The 20,035-nt window shown below is 29.3% G+C and overlaps 2 protein-coding genes across 2 annotated transcripts in view; one reads left to right on the top strand and one right to left on the bottom strand.

Annotated features, from left to right (window-relative positions):
• The window catches only part of LOC129963131 (unconventional myosin-Ic-like), a 55,538-nt gene extending 49,184 nt beyond the window's left edge, over positions 1-6,354 (bottom strand). The window contains exon 1 of the mRNA XM_056077224.1: positions 5,950-6,354. Coding sequence (XP_055933199.1) covers positions 5,950-5,960 — 11 coding nt within the window. The 5' untranslated portion in view covers positions 5,961-6,354. The remainder of the gene's footprint in view (positions 1-5,949) is intronic.
• Positions 6,355-12,050: 5,696 nt separating this feature from the next.
• LOC129963628 (polycystin-2-like) overlaps positions 12,051-20,035 on the top strand; it is a 65,174-nt gene continuing 57,189 nt past the window's right edge. Inside the window, exon 1 of the mRNA XM_056078109.1 lies at positions 12,051-12,281. The gene's annotated coding sequence lies outside the window, so the exon portion shown is untranslated. The remainder of the gene's footprint in view (positions 12,282-20,035) is intronic.

The following is a 20,035-nucleotide window of genomic DNA, read 5'->3' on the forward strand; positions in this document are numbered from 1 at the left end:
GGTTTTGACGCCAAAACTGTCGCATTTCTCATTATTTTTATAGGAAAAGCATACGTACTTGAAGAAAGATTTAGAAATAGAAGACATATCTCTTTGTGTGTGTGTGTGTGTTACATCTGTTTTCGAAACAATAAAAGAGCTTGAAAGCAAATTTAAACTGTGAAAACGTTTAAAATAGAATAATACTTTGGAAATTTTAAGCAGAAAAAAAAGACATTTACGAATTATACATTGATTGTTAGCTAGTTTTTTATTAATTAAATATGATATACGTTTAACATATTAAATAAAACGATGGTTAATCGTCATATTCCTATATGTGTAATAATTCCTAATAATCCTCCACTTAAATTTTATAATGCGTCTTTCGCTGTAAAATTACTGAAATTAAATCATCACCAGGTTCCAATGAATTTTACCATACTTTATCGAGATATTGAAGCAGATATACTCCAAATGAAATGCATTTCCTGTTTCAAAATTTTGAAGGAAAAAAAATATAATTTTACTCCCTTTTTCTAAGATTTTGCGTTCAGCAGTGATACATACAGTTTTATACCCAATATTCATAAAATAGTTATAGACTGGAATTAAGCAATTTCATTAAAAATTAAAAACACAGTTTGATTTTCTGACATAGGCTTGGTTAACCAATACCCCAAGTGATAGGCACTCGAGTAATCAGAGAACTACTGTATTTAATTTTTTTAAATGTTCAGTCACTTTTCTTAATCCTGTTAATTGATTTTGAAGTAATCTTACAGATATAATAAAATCCTACAGAAAGATGGGATTTTTTTTTTTAGTTCTCATGTTCAAAGGGTGCCTAGTTAATTGTAAAACATCGAGTCGGGATTTCCTAATGTCCGCGACCTCCGATATTTTGTCAAATCTGCCATCTTGTATTTATGCCATTAGATCTATTGCCTCCAACTGCTAGCAAATGCCCTTTTTAATTGCCTTATGAATTAAAAAATGATTTGAATGAATTTAAAAACACATTTATATACTCAATGGAGGAATTGTAAATCATGATGCATTGATTTAGCCTGCACAATATCCATTCCTTCTGAGAAATTTTACTGCCTTCAGCCTTTTTTTTTTTTAAATAGTGAATAAGAAAACTAGCTTTTAAAATTTTCTAAATTTTTAGCCGTATGAATAATATATCTGAATAAAACATCCTGAGAATATTCTTGTCTAAGTACTTCAGTATTGCAACATTCCCAGCAAATGCTGGTGGGCTGCAATGTAAATTATGCAAATTTAGTGATTACATTATTATATTTTCCAGATGCATTAAATTTATTAGCACGATTTCACATTAAGTATTTCCGGTTTCTAAGGGAAATACAAGGGAAAAAAATTGAGGCAAAAGCATAAGTTCCCTCTACGAATTTTTTTTTTTTTTTTTTTTATCATCCCAAGAATATGCTTCTCTGTGCAGAGTGAAAAATAGCTATTTGAGGGAACTATGTTTCTTCCCAATATCAAATTCGGCCTGCGTGCATGGCCAATTATAGGATGCAGACTTTCCTTACAACTATATTTTTTAGCAGAGGAAAGTATTTTTGAGGTATGCTGCAGTAGCAATGTTAGAAATAGTGCTTTTAAAATTTTTCCATAGTTTAAAAAAATTTCATGGGCCTGAAATTTGAAAATAAATAAGAAAACAAAGGATACTGAATGAGGATTAAAAAGTGAGTTGAAAATATTTTTATAGCAGCTAAATTTGACAGAAATTTCTACCGTCAAATATATTTCGATAATTTTCAGTCACAAATATTGGCGAATTGGAAAGACAGCTTTTTTAAAATTTCCTCGACCCTAAAGTTACTCCATGTAATCCTGAGTGAGATCATGATTTATAATTTCAGAAGACTTGACTTCGAACAAAACACATTTAGCCACAAGAGACAGAATTTCTTACAGAAAATCTAAAAGTTTATTCTCATTTAAATATCACAGTGCTCCATTTACAGAAATGTAATAGAATAAATTAATATTCTTTTATCTTAACTTTTTACTTTTTCGCTTACGAAATATGCAAAAAGAAAATACTGTAATCGTTAAAAAATTCGAACTCGTTAATTTGACGAATCTCCAATTTCAGACCTACTTGAGTCCGAAAACACACACACACACACACATACACACACACACATACACACACACACATACACACACACACACACACACACACACACACATATATATATATATATATATATATATGTCCATTTCAGTGGACTCCATATATAAAAAGGTTTTGAATTATAAAGACTGATAAGGAGCTTCATACCAAATTTGCAGATTTCTATTAAAGCTTGAACAAAATTCATATATAGAAAGGCTATCTGGTTGCTATATATATATATAAAATTTAATTTCACAGATTTAATATCTACAGTATAGATATGTGTCTAATTTCGAACCAAATCCATCGAATGGTTGGTCGTCTGTCGGTCTGTAATTTAACATGCATATAAACTTGATAACTCCAAAATGCAATAACTTAAATATATGAGATCTGACATGTGATTTTCGCAAGAAATTTTGGTTTTATTTGGTCGCATAAAAAAGGCGTGCAAAATATACATTTGATTTCCTGGTACTTGTGTATTAATCGCATCCCCACGACTAATCTCCGACCACCTTCCCAGAATATCTCGGAGAAGTCACTCCCGGCGTTTGTTTGTTTTTACATCAAGGCAATCTGTTTGTTTCTATGCATGTGAACACTGTAACTAAAAAAAAAGCAAAGAACTATATGAATGAAATGCGGTATATAAATATATAATTTTTGTATACCTTAGAATACAAAGTTATATATTTGTATATCAGAATACATCTATTTATTTAATACTGATCTACACTATAATTAAATTATAAGCTAAATCTGCAAGGGAGCACGATGTTTTTTGTGTACATATAGACGTGGTAACCGAAAAACGCCGCAATTAATACAAATAAAATTTGGTATGCTGTCCTGTAACCAAAATTGTATGCCTGTATTAAATCTTCTATCCAATCGATAGAAAAATAAGCGCTCAAACTACATACTCAGTTTTTATCATTATATTACGCAGCACAAAACGAACTATACTGTGTCATTGAGCACGGAAGTAGGAGAGGGAGGATTTAGTTTAGTTTAGTTTTTATTAACGTCCCGTTGTAAAACAACACTAGGACTAGTTTGAAACGGACCTGGTAATTCTGAACCGCGGTCAGATAGCGAGGGCGACACCTGAGTTGGCGGCCCCCTCTCCACACCACACCAGCGGGCTTATGTTTGGCCTGACGTGTTTAACTTGCAATAGACCTCCTTACACTACGGGTCTTCTACTACGGGAACCTGAAACCCTACACCTCAGGAACCCAAACCTTACCACCAGGCCACCACGGCCCCTGGGAGAGGGAGGGAAGGATACATTGACACTTACGGACTGCTACGACTTTCGAGGGTTTGTCGTCTTCTTCCCTATGCTACGTTATTATGATTTATTCTGATGTATGTATCAAAATAAAAATGACTCCTTCTGCTTAATATTCAGGGTAAATGGTCATTAGGATATAAAAATTTATAATAATGATAGAAATACAAAATTTCCATTTACATGTTTAATCTCAATAAATTAATAAATGTTTAATAATGCATATTTAATCTCAATAAATTAATAAATGCTAAACATTAAATTAATCATGTTTAATTTCAATAAATTCAATCTCGAATAAAAGATTGATACATATATCCTTTAATAAAATTAATAGCTAAGGGTTTATGAGAAGTAAGTATATTTAGTGCCTTTTCACAAAGCGATGTTTTTACCAAATCTCAATGTTTTTGAAATACTCGAGGCTTCTTAATTTCTCAAGAAATTATATAAAATACATGGCAAAGATTCCTATTATATATTGAAATGTGTCTTGACCGATATATTTCAATATGTAATAGGAATCCGATTTTTGCTTTGATTTGTTTTAGATTGGTAAAAATAAGTTTTAATCAGAAAAAACACATAATTCTGAAGAAACATACTTGTGTGTGTGTGTGCATAAAAATATTTCCTAAAAAAAAATTACTTTCAAATGTAAACTCGACATAATATCTCGTTATTTTCCAAATGTGATAATAATGAAGAATTAAGTCAGGAAATAAAAATCTGAATGCATGAAATATTCACATTTTTCTTTAAATTAGATATTTTTAAAAAATTGTTTGATTTTAAAATGCACATTAAAGATATTTGATGTAATTATACAGCTTATTGTATAAGTTATGAATAAGTATAAGGTGAAACTGCCGAGCAAAATAGGCATTTTATAGGAATTAGCGATTATTGATGATTTAAAATAAATTTATTTTAATTAGTGGTATATAATTTGAAATGGATGACAGATTAATATTTTCTTAAATTGTATTTTAAGTTTTCCAATCTATGACTGATTTCAATGAGACCCAGTGTGCATGCTCAACTGTGAAGAGAAAAGTATGAAAAATAAATCTGGAACAAGAATAGGAAATTCCCTCCTTTTTAAAGTGAAATCAAAGAATCGCGAAATTATCAACTAAAATTAGGCCTTTGACATTGGGCGGAAGGAAAATTTAATCTAAGACGGTTAAAGTTACAGGTATAAGATTTCGCAAGGCATGTGTAAAAATAAACAGGCATGCAGAATTTCAGAACGCTAAGTCAATAATTTACAAAAAGAGCTTAATGGAGCTTACCATCAGCTTAATAACAAATTCTCTAATTTTAGCTCCAAATCAACTGCTTTGTAAATTAAATAAATGAAATTTCTATATTAGAGTTCATTTTATATGAATATTATAATTTTCTAGTAGGGTCTTGCTAGCTAAATGATAATCTATTTCTCTACAGAAGAGTTAAAAAAAGTTGTGACTGTTTGAACACTTCTGTCATGAACAGAAATTATTTCAATTCCTTCAATTTTTTTTTACTCTGTTAAGCATATTTTAAAAAGTACATACTGATATACAAACAGAAAAAATATTGGTCCTATAATCATTTAATGCAATCAATTCGTATTGATAAACAAACAAAAAAATCTTGGTCCTATAATTATTTAATATAATCAATTCAAATTGATAAACAAACAAAAAAATCTTGGTCCTATAATTATTTAATACAATCAATTGAAATTGATAAACAAGCAAAAAAAATCTTGGTACTATAATTATTTAATGCATTTAATTCATATTGATAAACAAACAGAAAGCAGCCTGGTCCCATAATTATTTAATGCAATCAATTCGTATTGGTAAAAAACCAAAAAAATCTTGGCCCTATAATTATTTAATGTAATCAATTTATATTGATAAACAAACAAAAAAATCTTGGTCCTATAATTATTTAATGCCATAAATTCGTATTGATAAACAAACAAAAAAAATCTTGGTCCTATAATTATTTAATACAATCAATTCAAATTGATAAACAAACAAAAAAATCTTGGTCCTATAATTATTTAATACAATCAATTCAAATTGATAAGCAAGCAATAAAATCTTGGTCCTATAATTATTTAATGCAATCAATTCATATTGATAAACAAACAGAAAATAGTCTTGTCCCATAATTATTTAATGCAATCAATTCGTATTGGTAAACAAACAAAAAAATCTTGGCTCTATAATTATTTAATGTAATCAATTTTATTGATAAATAAACAAACAAACAAAATCTTGGTCCTGTAATTTTTTAATGCAATCAATTCATATTTATCGTTGACAATAGCAGTTTCATTGTATATTTGTCAATACAATAATTCAATTTGATTCTTTTATTAAAATTTTTCAATTATACAAAATGCTTTATTGTAAAAAAAATTACAATGAGATCTTTTCTTTCTGCATAAATTTAGCCATACCTTTATTTGAAATTTTTATTCTAAATTAATCAATCAGTAGTATAAAATTGTACTCACGCGTTAGCCATGTTTGTCTGTCCGTCTGTCTCTCTACTTGCTCATAGAATTATATCAAAAAGTGCTGTAAAGCATGCGCTGCTTAGTTTCTTTTTCTCGCTTGAAATTATTCCCTTCTCTTGGTTTCTTTCACAATTTTTGTCATTCACAATCCACACAAAAAGAATTTCACTTCGAAAAAAATATTCCACAGTTTCACTTCTTCCAAAATTTAACATAAAATAACTTTGGTGACAATTGGTTTATCAGGAAAACACTTTCAAGTTAAAAATAGAGTAATTCTCAATATTGTCTCAAGAGCCGTTTCAGAAAGTTACTAGACAGTCGAAACATAATCCGCGGAACTCGACTGTTTACCTTCTATCGGACTGACAATAAAAACATTCACCACACAGTTGCGTTAACTCAGCTTGTTTAAAATCTTTTAAGTGCATCTGCCGATAACTTATCATCGATGGATCGGACCTCGTTTCGTAAAGGTATTCTGATTATAAACAGCTTTTCAACAACTATGGAAAAATGTCGGTGCTATTTATAAATTCAGGATTATCACAGATAAAATTCTCTCGAAATTTTATTATCTGGGTCTATGAAAATAAAAAAGTATAATATCATCGATAATATTTGAAGTAATTACCATATATAATCTAATAATCTATCGTGGGATTTTTTCAGAACCTTGAAGTTTGATTTACTGATTAGTTAAAATCGGTTTATATATTCGATGAGCTTAAATCAATATTTTTGAATTCAACAGGTAATTTGCTGCTGTGTGGGATTATTCATTAACTTAATATACTCCACAAGAAATAGGAAATCATTAAATAAATAAATTTGTTATTGGTTTTCCTATCTTTTTTTTTTTTTCTAAAATGAAGCATAAATTTATCAATTTATTATAATAACAAGAAAAATGTGTCACCTAGATAGGCTGTTAATAATATCTTGGATTTAATTATCAAGGATTAACTAAAGGAAGCTGTAGTCGAAAATAGCATGCACTATTGGTAGTATAATATTTGCATTATTGCTTAAGAAATAAATAAAATTATTATTTGCAGAAAATTTAGATGCAAATATGTAATAACATTAGAGGAATTTCTCTGTCCATATTGTTCACGAATTCTCAAATCAAAATTAATCAGTAAAACCGTCATGAAACAAATAGTGATCTACTAATATAAAAAAAATTGCTGAAAGAACGTATTAGCAATAATCTTCAATTTGGTCTTTGAAAGGAGAATATAATGGATCAGGATATAAAATAACGAAAATTGCAGATCTTAGCTCATTGATATTTGCTATATATTCATACTTAGGTTTATTCTCACACCGATAAATCAGTCGTTAAACATAAAAAGAAACTGTCTCAGTTGCTAAGCTCTAAAATAGAAGTAGAGATTACGCCTCCGATAATAACGCAAATCAAAAGGACGGAGATACTTTTAACTCCGCCTAGATTTACAGACGGTGGTGGACAATTATATACGCTGCTAACTCAATCTATTAATTACAGTAGTTTCAGTTCATCTGACATCATAATCATCAAATATAAGATATATTAGTTACGGATTTTTCTATATCAGCTATAGGTTGCTGACTTGTATTGACTGATCTAATACTTTTGCACTTGATGCAATTGGTGAACGATCTTTTTTTTTCATCCGTCCGCATTAAACATTGTCTATTTACTGCTTTGAACAATAGAAAGTTGTCATCTTTTCCCAAGTTGTTCGTCTTTTATAGACATGGTTATTAATTTTTAGAGTATCATTACTTAAAGTATTTTTTTAAATACACTTTAAGCATTTATAGTGAAATAAGGATTTTTATGACTTCACAGAGTGACAGTAAGAACTTAATTTTAATTTTGTTTTTAATATTTCATCATTTATAAATCTAAATATCTTTTTAAGTATATTTTTTTAAATCGTTAATTTTTAAAAATTTCTATTCATGTTTATTTATTTTATCTGCATCTTTTTTACTAATAGCAATACATAAATGGTAGTATAGGAAGTATTAAAAGTCCGTACACATGTTGTCTAACTGCAAATAATTGTCTTGTACTGTGAAAAATGAATTTCAAAATTTAATTGGCACGGCACATATATGGGTCACAAGAACATTAATTGACTCCATAGTTAAAATAAGAAGAAAAAAAAATTGTAAATAAAAAATTTAAATAAAATGTTTATTAAGGACTGAAATCATATTTCTGACCAGCAATTCTTTCTTCAATGGATTGCCGTTTTCAAAAGTCTTCATTTATATATATTTAACACAAAATTTACTTGTTCATTTATTTATTTTTGTGGATTCATTTAACTTGCCTCTTTGCTGACATTTTACACTTTATTTCCCTCAACTTATAATTATCCTCAGTATCAAGTACTCCAGTATAATTTCAAAATGAAATGCATTTTGAAGTTATATTTTTGTCTACATTGCATGTACATTAAGTATTTTTTATATTATGTACAATAATTATACACCATAGACAGAAGTTCAGCGTTTTATGTTCAACTTTTACAGCCCGTACCAAAGAAATTATAAATTATACTTATGACTCATTTGATTTACGATTTGTCTGTTGGAACGAATTCAATCGTAAGTCGAAATTGACCTATATTTTATATAATACTGAGAATTCTCATATAAAAACGTCACTTATAGGAATTTTTTGGTATAATTTATTTATCTTGTTGTATCTTATAAGGAAAATGCATTTTTACAAAGTAAAGCGAGACCAAACGTCAAAGAGATTTTAACTTTAGCTCAGGCTTCAAAACAGATGTCATTCCTAGCCAATCTGGAGGTATGATTAGCCCTCTTTTGCATGATTTTTTCCTTTTTTGTGAAATAAATCAGGGTTATATAATTCATGCTCTAGATTAAAGGAAAAATGTTTAAATAATCATAGTATAAATATATAATATGAAATAATTAAAAAAAAATATGATAGAAATATCCATCATCATGCAAATTTACATGTTAAGCTCAGTACAAAATCTTCAGTGTCTCTCTCTTCTAAATTTCTCCACTCATTATCGCTTTTATTAGCAAATTACCTCAGATAAATTATTAAAAAAAATATTCAAGAAATCACACGTTTCTTCCAACCACAACAAACAGCGGAATGACAAGTTCAAACCCGCTATAATAATTGTGACATTTGATTTTTTTTTTTTTTTTTTTTTTTTTTTTGACAGCTACGTTTCTTGTTACGCAATAGGCGTGAAAAAAGTTGCCAGCAACTACCAATTTACAGTACACCTGTTTTGAATACAATTTTTTGTTCACTAAATGTTATGATGGAAATTTCCATCATCATGCAAAGAAGGGTTAGCAAATAAATAATTATTGAATAATTTTTAAGGAATAAAATAAAATTTCAAAGAAATCAACTCGATACATTAAAACTCTCTTACTGAAATGACATGCATCGAATTATAGGGTACTTGATTTATAAATTTGAATTTAAGTTAAAGTAGCAATTAATATAAACGGTAAAAATTATCTGAATACGTTTAAGTACCTCATACGGCCTTTTGCGCTCTTCTAAGAATAGATTGAAATAACAATAAATGTTCAAAATAAAATTACACATCTAACTAGGAATTTAAATAAATTGGCATTTTGTGCGTGTGTCTGTCTAAGGGATATAATAATCGCCTTCGATCATGAAGATCTGAGATAAATCTTGAATGATACACGTATTATTGAGAGATAGGAGCTTTTCTATGATGTAGTAATCTCTTTCAACCTCTTCATTCTTGCCAGTTGTAGATTAAATTGCTTATATAATATACTTTTTTTCTTTCTGGAGTTAATCCATTTCAACAAATTTTTATTTACTTCTATTACATCGTTTCAAATATTTTCCACTAACTTTTAGGAAAGTTAAATGTAGATAATCCTTTTTTTTCATTTGATATATTTAATGGTAAGTAAAAAAATGCGACAACTTAAGATGTCTCTCCATTTGTACAAACAGCAAAAATTGGTTACTAAATTTTGTTTTATCTAAATTTTAAAAAATTAAACAGGTAAACATTTTTTAAAATTTGGATTTATCAGAAAAATTCTGCACACTTTTTCAATTTGGAGTAGACGACAAAATTAGGGGCTGGCCAAGTTAATTCGGTATGTGTAATCAGTTTAATACACATCAATTTAATATACACCAATTTTATATCATTTAATATATGTCAGGATTTCTCAAATTATAACATATACCACTAATAACACATTAAATTATTTTTGATGATGCATAACAGTTTTAAATTGCTATTCAGAATGAATACAAAATGTTTTATATTTGAAATTTATGTTTTGATCCTTTAGAGAAGTGCCTGCTTTGTTTTGTTTTTCCTTTTTTGACCTTTCCCCACCTCTCTTTAAATTTGCATCTCCATAGGCGGCCACCTTGATCATATACTTATTACGGGTTCTAAGATTAATATTGGGACTAATAATAGATTTTAACAAAGATATAGCTAATGAGTCGTAGCACAATAGAATGAAAATAAAAAATAAATATGGGATACAATGTCAACTGAAACCGGCCTTATGCTTTATAGCAATGAAGGTAGTGCCCAATAAATCGGAACTGGTTATAATGAAACAGACTTGATCGCCTTTTAATTAATTCTCATCAATAACGTATCATAATATTTGTTTGTATGTATTATTAATTCCCTCAGACTACTGGTTAGTTAACTGGAAATATTAGTTATATTTGATTTCTGATGAATCGCTTAGATATAACTTTATACCCATGATTTCACCAAAATGTCAGATATTAAAGTATTATTATTTTAATTGCCTAAGTCATATTTATTGTATATATGAACCTTTCTAATGGAAGCAATCTCAAAACATCATAGCACTATTAGAAACGTAAATATCAGGTTTATCCATCTTTTAAATATCGCAATATTATGACTTCACTTATTTGTCTTAAGAATTACATATAAATTAACAAAATCTTCCATCTCTAATTTTCAACAATGGAAAAAAAATCATGCAGATAAATCTATAAAGATAAATGTGTGTGTGTGTTGGCACTCTACAAGCCATACATATCGTTTGACTTACAATACCAACTTTGAAACATATATACCGTGGAAGATGAAAATGTGCAACTCGGAGTTACTTTTTTAAAATTTTAATTAATTAAAAATTAAGTTGAATTTTAGAGTTCTTGCTTTAAAACCTCCGAAAATATTACTGCACTAAAAAGAATTTTAAGCTTTTTTTAATGATACCGATTTAATTATCGTGTTTATTTTTTGTGAATTTTGCAAATTTTTTAAAAATATTTTTGTGTCTTCTTTCCAACAATAGATTACATTGTTGCCCTGAAATTCAAACTGGTTTTATAGTTTCATCAAATATTTGATCAACTATCTAATATTCTTTCATTGTTGAAACTGAATAGGATTTAAAAAAATATTTCTGTCGTTTAGAAGACGGATAAAAAAAAAAAATTAAAAGCGCAACATCGTGAAATTTATGACAAATGAACCGGGCATTTACGTTTTTAAAAGTATGAAGTAATGTCATGGGATTGGAGTTTTTGGAAAATGTATTGAAATGTGAAGACGAATTGATTAGTTTACTAAAAAGAAGGGCCTCATAACTTGCATGGCCTTAAATCACAAAATATGTCAATCCACCTTAAAAACTTCATATAAAATACACTGATTTTTAATTAAAAAATTCCTTAATGAAAGTACTACATATATTTTTACTTCACATTCATGCGTTAAAATATTTCAAAATTTTGCGAACCTTTGTTAATAGATTGATAAAAAGTTTTTATAAAATAAGATCAAATTACTATTATTGCTGACACATATTGCAGATTAAATAGAGCAAAAAATAAACTTTTATATCTGCTAAACTCTACTTTTCGTAGTATTAATAGTTCTCTATTAGTAAACAGCTTACGAAACGGGGGAATCATTTGTCAAGAAAAGGGCACTGCTGTCAATTCTGCTGCCATACATAATTGAATAAAAACTCCACTTTTAGCCGCAGATTGATACGGGACAGTGTGCAAGGGCACGCAGTAAATGAAACCATTTATTCCGAAATCCGATACAGCGCGTGCGAAAAGGGGGCAGGCATATGTGAGCAGCGGTCATCGGCTATTGGCTGGCAAAGTGAATATCACGTGACGCACAGAGGCACCCCATCTTTTCAATAACCGGGGGACCGCTCGAGTTTCCTAAGGCGTGGGTGTTGTTCTACGTTGGAATTCTGCCGGACCCTGAGCCTCAACTAGATTCTTGACTTTTGTGTTCGAAAATTCAAATACTACTGGGGTAAGTGGCCAATCCTTTTGTGTGTCTGGAACAAGTCTTGAACGAAGAGCGGAGTTCGCAGTTTTTTGATGTTCTTTATGTGTTTTTTGACTTTCAGAAGAGTCCAAAGCGCAGCGTGGGTTGCTTTCACCCTCTCTCCTTTGAGTCATAGCCGGACGAAAAGAAGGAACTCTTTGACGTTCCTCTCTTCACGTCACACGCGATGAGTTCAGTTGAGTTTTATGGGGTGCGGCCTTTGGTGACGGGTAAATAGTGACGTAATCGCTTTCTTACTAAATAAGGATGCTTTAAGTCCGTCTTTCTGTATAAGGAAGCGATAAGAATACGGTTGTTCGTCGATGTGTAGAGGAATCCGTCTGGAGAGTTCTTCATTTATGAGGCGTCTGGCTCCTTGCTTAACAAGAGGAAACACGCATCCTTAATGAGCATAATCCTTTCATGGATTGATGGAAGATAGCGCAAAATAATAACAGCAATGTTTTGTTTACTTTTTTTTTGCTGAAAGCCAATCGATCGCGAGATTGATCTGAATATCATATGTTGATTAATTAATGTTTGTCATACTGATAAAATAAACAGATATTCTGGAACCATTAGGATTGCGATACATCCCGTGTATATGGAACTGTCACTATTTGTTCCGTTTTTATTCCATGTTTCCCCCATAAACACTGTACTAAGCATTGATATTGGCAACACTAAGAATTTATTTAATCAGCCTGCATATCTAAAAATTATTTAGAGAAAAATAAAGCTAAGCAAAACTGCGAATATGTTTTGAATTCAGTACGGGAGAAAAATGGCTGATGTTTTTTGCAAAGTATATAGATCAGAAGTCAGGTCAAATAAAGCTATGCGAATATGTATTTGCCAAATATACAAATTGTCAGTGGGGGCAACTGAGGCAATTTTGATTTGTCATTATAATTTTCCAATGACTAGCATCTGGTTTTATAAACATGTGAAAGACTAAATTATATAATTAAGAAAGTAAAATCAAATATAAAATATGACTGGGCTAGAAAGGATAAAACTTTCATCTTTTTAATTATTTTCATTAGATTAATTTATTCATTAATTAATTTCATTAATTTTTTTAGATTAATTAATTTTATTAGTTTATTTCATTAGATTGCTTAAACTTCGTTGACTTATTATTATTATTTTTGTTCTGGAGTAAGATAAAACATTAGTTTCGCTCTAAAAACGTCCAAAATGTCACGACAACACTAGGGACCATCCTAGTGTTAGTCTTTTATTCAAACTTGCAAGATCTTATAAGATATATTATTTTTTACTTATAAATAAACAGAGAGTATGTTTTTAATTGATGTAATTTTTTTTAATTTTAAAGATTTTTTTTAGAATATATCTTTTCTTCTTATAGTTGAAAAATTTATTAGACACACTTGCTGTTACATATTACACAACCTTAAACTTTTTCCAAAAACCCTGTGTGAAACTATCACCAGTACGTGTTATTAAATGCAAGGAAATAATAAATGGGATTTGCTGTCTCCATTTATTTGCCATTGCCTAATTGAGACTAGAGAAATAATGATTCAATAGTATTTAGCTAACTACTTTTGGAAAAAAACGCTTGTTGAATCGAATTAAAAAAAATATTTAATGGATATTTTAAATGGAAGCATATATCGCAAGTTATTTTTTTACTGTTGATTATTAGTTTCCACCTTTTTGCTCTTAATTTTTATTTGTTTTTAATTTGTATTCACATATTGTCAGATTGAAATTTTGTTGTTTCAAAATAACATCGAATGAAACATTCCCTATGACTACCAATTCATTTTAATACGAGACGAATAACAATTCCAATTTTTTCACTTGTTAACCCATCCTCTCTTTTTTTAAATAAATTTCTGTGGGAAAAATAATTAAATTTCATTTTTATTCGAACACTTTTTTACTCCCCTAACTGCAGGTACACATTAGTGATCCAGATTATGGAAAACTTTTTGAAAAAAAAAAGTATTTGTAAAGTTCGATTATTTATAATATCTGTTGTTTTTGGACTATCATGGTAGTTTTTACTTTTTTTTTTGTATACGAAGTGTAAAGGAAGTATTAAATCATCAAAAAATTCTAACTCGAGATTTTGATAAGTCCGAAAAACATATTTTTGGCACTGTGTCAGTAAACGATAATTCATAAACGCTATGAGCTGAAATTTGATATATGAAATTACTACCAAGTCTGTAGACTTTAACCAGTTTTGAATGAAATCCATTCACAAGAAATTTGTCTGTCTGGCTGTTCGAGTGCAAGTGAACTCCAGAATTACTAAATACAAAAATCTAGGTATATAAAATTGGATGCATAGATTTAACATCTGAAATATAGATACTTATCAGATTTTGAATCAAATTCGTCGAACGAATTTGATTCAAAGGGAATGTCTGTCGATGGAATGTCTGTCAGTCTATAATTTCCATGCATGCAAACGCATTAACGCAATGACTTAATGAAATTTGATGTGTTAGCTTGTGATTACAATTGTAATTTCTTGACAGATTTTTTTTTTTGTTAATCGGCCAGTAAAAAAGAAGCGCGCAAAATGCAAATTCTCGCGATAGATTCAGTGAAAATTCTAGATTCACATCAAAGATCTGCTTTTCGTAAGTAGCTTTCCCCAATCCCTTGCAAAGGGTTTTGCATTCTTACCCAAGGTCCACGATTTTATATAGAGGAAGGAGGATAAGGCCATTTTTAGAAAGAACGCGTAGAAGTTTCGTAGAGACCACTTCCACTTTTTTTTTTTTTTTTTTTTTTTTTTGAGTACGTGAAACTTTGAACGAATATTTAAAAGATTGAAGTGGGCAGAGAAGCGATAGAAATGTCTAATTTTTAGTGGTGAGAACAATATCTTCCTATTTCATACTGATGGTATAAGATACATATAGACAAGCATTGGAAAATACTTGCTTTCCAACCGAGAAACGTTCAATTAAGTGTTTTGATCTGGAATATGGCATCAAAAAGACTGAGCATAGATCGTGAGAATAGTCCATCCTAACTAAATAAAATAAATATGTAGCATTGTTACTCAGATAATACTATCCACCAAGAAAATACCCCCCCCCCAAAAAAAACAACAATGTAGCATATAAAATAAAATATTAGTTCTCTCAAAAATTAATTAATTAATTGGTACGCCTTACTATTATATTAGCTGCAGAATCCAAAGAAAAAAGTTTAGTGCAAACCACAGGAAAGCGTCATATGTAATAACGTACGTTAAACTATGAATTGACAAGTTGAAAATTTTGAAACTTCTCTTGGTTTTTTTTTTAATGCATTTCTTTTTATTCTTTTATAATTGCTATTCTCATTTTTTTTTTTGTAATTATATACAATTTTATACTTTATTCTGAATCCTTTGAACCGTCTAATTTGTGAAATACATTTTTTCCAAATGGTTTCTATTATAATTTCTACTAATGTAAAAACAAAAGCAAACGCAGAAAGTATTAATTAAGTAGAAACAGAAAGGAATGAATTGTAATATAATGCTTGATAAGATGTAATGAAATGTTTTAGTAAAGAAATGATTTTCGAGAAATTTGTTCGTATTTGCTATAGAAAACAGGAGAGAGGCACGATGTCGACATGATCGTCTTATCCATCGGGCTAATTGCATTGCAGTCCAAAGGCTATGAAAAATTTATTGTATTGATTTTGAAAAAAATCAATTTATTATTATTTAAAATTTAATATGGTTATAGCTTGTAGCTACACAATCATCGATTTTATAATATTATATAAGCAAGAATATCTGTTCAAAGAAATATTCATACAAAAACAATAATGAATATTTTTTTTTCATATAAAACAATTGTTAACATTAATCATGTACATTATTATAAGTGGAAATCCAGTTAAAAAAAAATCATTATTTTGAAAAGATTTTTAGAGTTGTGAGGGATTAACTAAAGTAGATGTTTTTTTGTTTCTCATTTACTTTTATTATGGAATATGGGCGTTTAAATTCTTAGTTATAATTCTGATGATATATCAAATTACTCTATCCTAGGGTTTTAAAATTTGCCTAAACGCCTCTGGATATCGAAATTTTGGTGACCACATTTTCAGTTTCGTATCTATTGCGTAAGATTTACCAAAATGTTAAAGCTTAGAGTAAAACCTACCTTTTACTTACGAAAATTGATGTTCCTTAGTGCAATGTTAACCTTACCCTATTTTAAGAGCACGGAGGTGACAGCTTTAAAAAGTAATGTCACAGTTTTCTGTCAGCTGCTTCAACAGCCCCATTCTGTCACTGTGAAGTTCATTTTGTTGATCCAAAATGTTCTGGTACAAATATTTACATCAGCAATATTGTCCTTCTGCTGTGTATTAAATGCTTGTCAGTACCGTAATTTTTGATTTAACACAAGCTCTGAAGATCCTTGAAAAAAAAAATCTACTTCGATTTTTGCTAAGTTCCTTTCATTTCTAATTTGTATTTAATATAGTTTCCACATTAATCTAAAACATAATTTTTTAACTTTAACATTTTAAACTTTTTTTAGCATCTCTTGTATACAGGACTGAATTAAACTTTCTAGGGATCCTTAGACAATGTAAACCTCAGGGCACCCCTCCTAATTTTAAAAAACTAATTTTTTTATCAATTTTAATTTAATCTTTGTGAAATTCATGTTAAGTAATACATTTTGAGAAATTGAAGCAGCAAAAAGATTGATTGAAGATCAGTTCCTAAAAAGTTATTTGTAGAATATTACGTATAAAAAATACATACTAAAATTTGAAAGTAATTTTAAACGAATGGTTTAAAAAAAACTATTCTTAACACAACTTAAATAATTTCTAGTAATAAAATCAAACATTTTTTTAGAATTAAAAAGCTCTACATTTTTTTAGAACAAAAAATAAAATTTGCAAGCGATAATTAATTAGGAATGTTACAAGATTAATGCTACAAAATTTAAACAATACTTGATTTTAATTTAGATTATATTTTGATTGAACTACCTTTATAGTCAGATGAAAGCATACAACGAAATAATTCCTGAAATACCGCAAAAAAGTTCTTAAGAGTCCACCCCCCCCCCTCCTTAAGTTATTGGGACCCTTGACAATTATCTGGTTTAGCTATTTAATAACCTTTCCCTGCTTATACGAAGAACAAGTATAATTATCTTTAAAAAATTTTATCCGAAGATCTGAAAGAATCTCTTGATTGAATTCGAAAAATACATTTATTGAATGATGTCAATCCATCTGTCAGTGAACATAACTTTAAAAAAAAAAAAATCAGTTGATGAAATTATCTTTGTACAAAGACGTTATCAAATTTTGAACGAAATCTTTTACACGAAAATCTGCCTGTCTGTCCATCTGAACACGATAACTTAAAAACACAATGACCTAGATTGTTGAATTTTGGCACATAATTACTTCGCCAGAATAAAATTAATAGTGATATCAAATTCATCAACTAGCGACCTGTCAGTTTGTCTATTTGCTTATGTGTACCGATATATTATATTCCAATGTTTATTCCAATATATATATATATATGGTCAAAAACATGCACTAACGTCACTTCATCAGTCCAAATCGTCCACAGGAAAAATCGACCCTTATGAAAATTTGTGACTTTAATTTAACATGCCTTAAATAAATTGTTGCGATTATATATATATATATATATATATATATATATATATATATATATATATATATATATATATATATATATATATATAATTTTATTTTTAATTTAGCCCACATTAACTTCATTCTAAAATGTTCTTTTTTTTCTTGATCCAATTACATCTTTTTTTATTTAATTGATGTTACACACGCTCTGTAAACTGCTAAATCAGCAGGTTCTCACGCTCCGAGAGAAGGGATAAAATTCTTTAATCTTTGAAACATTCTGTTAAAGATTCCTAAATTCCATTACCTAAATCGACGCGTGTGAAAGAAAATCCCTATCAGAATCACATAGTATAAAATCACTAGAGAAAAGATTTTGGTTTCTTTTGCTCTTGTATCGCGATGTGAACTGATGTATTTCTTACCACTTATTCTTAATACATAAATTATGCCTCCCGAATGGAATCAATCGAAGTTAAAAATTCGAAAGTGCCTTCTGTTCTCCAAATAAACCTAAACATAAACAAAGATTATTTTTGAGATCATAATAATTTTATTTACATTTTTTATGTTGGCTTGTGCCAATGTGCATGGGATCTTCTACTATAACTTTCTAATTAATCAGTAATAGTTATATCTGAGATGTTAACCAGATAACAACCAATCCAGACGAGCACAACTTCCAGTGGCTCTATAGTTTTCAATTGTCTTGCAGTCATATTTTCATGTGCTTGCTACTTGTAAATGTCCTTTATAAATAGTAAACAGCATTGTTTCATTTATGTTTCTTTTATGTAGCCAAAAATAAATTTCTATATCTGGTGGCGCTATAAAATTCGTTCTTTTGCAGTTGCATGCTAAGGTACATTGTTTTCATTGTCATCAAAAACGGGGGGGGGGAGAGCTTTATTTTCTACGATTTTATTCATTTGTTTTCATATGTAAACATAAATATTTTTACGTACACATAGTTAAAGAATGACACAAAAGTTTAATGTTAATAAAGCAAATCAAATTTATTTGAACCGTTGTTGTTGTTTTTTAATTTTTTGTTTCTAAAATTTAAGATGCAAACAGCAGAATTGCATTCTTTCGACTTTCTCTAGCACTTAAAATGTATAACGCGTATAGTAATTACTTTGTGATACGGAATATTCATTTAAGAACTCAGCTTTTTAGGAGGACTCAAAATTTGATGCAGGTCCAAATCCGAATATTGGTTTGTTGCGCATATTCATAAATAAACAGGCTGACTGACAAATAGCTCACTGACAAATTTGACCTCAATATTGATTCGATTTTGGCGATGAAACTATGTACCAAAATTCAATATTCTAGATCTCTGTATTTTCAAATTATCATGCTCAGATGGACAGACAAATAGATTTCCATGTACGGATTTCGTTGAAATTTTGATAAAGTTTTTGTTCAAAGACCACTTAACAAATTTCATTCATCAAGCTGTTTTATTATTATTTTTTAATTATGTTTATTGACAAATTGTTTGACATCATTTCATAAATTTATTTTTCAAATTCAGTTCAGGCTAAAAATGTGGAGATTCGTCCAGATCTGAAAGTCAGATGTTTTGAAGATCACAATACTTTCTCTTTTTGTCAACCGGAGCGGATTATTAAATAAGCAAATTTGGCAACTACTTAGAGGTCCAACAATCTTAGGGGAGGACAAGAATCTAACTACAAAATCCGTACATTCGAATTTATTTAAATTAAAATCAAGTGTTTTAGAAAAAGACGCGTATATTTGCAGAATTTACATGTGGAATGAAAAAACTAAGTTAAATGCCGCAAAATGCACACTTGGAAAATGGATGAATCGGACAGTTTGGTTTTTAATAGCATTATAATGTCATGGTATCAAGGAACGATTCCTTTGGGACAGTTCATGTATAGAACAGGTGTAAGGCTAATTAAATTGCAGACTTTGATGTCTAAAGCAGTCTGATTCATGATTTCATCTTGAAAATCATGAATATCAAGTAATGCATAAGAGATCGAATTGCAACTAAGCACAATCTGTATTGTATGTGAAACAGTTGGTCACCGAAAGTATAATTTGTGTAATATTTTCAGCTTGTTGAGTCATCTGCA

Source organism: Argiope bruennichi, chromosome 3, assembly GCF_947563725.1.
Source record: "Argiope bruennichi chromosome 3, qqArgBrue1.1, whole genome shotgun sequence".
In the NCBI taxonomy this organism is placed as follows: domain Eukaryota; kingdom Metazoa; phylum Arthropoda; class Arachnida; order Araneae; family Araneidae; genus Argiope; species Argiope bruennichi.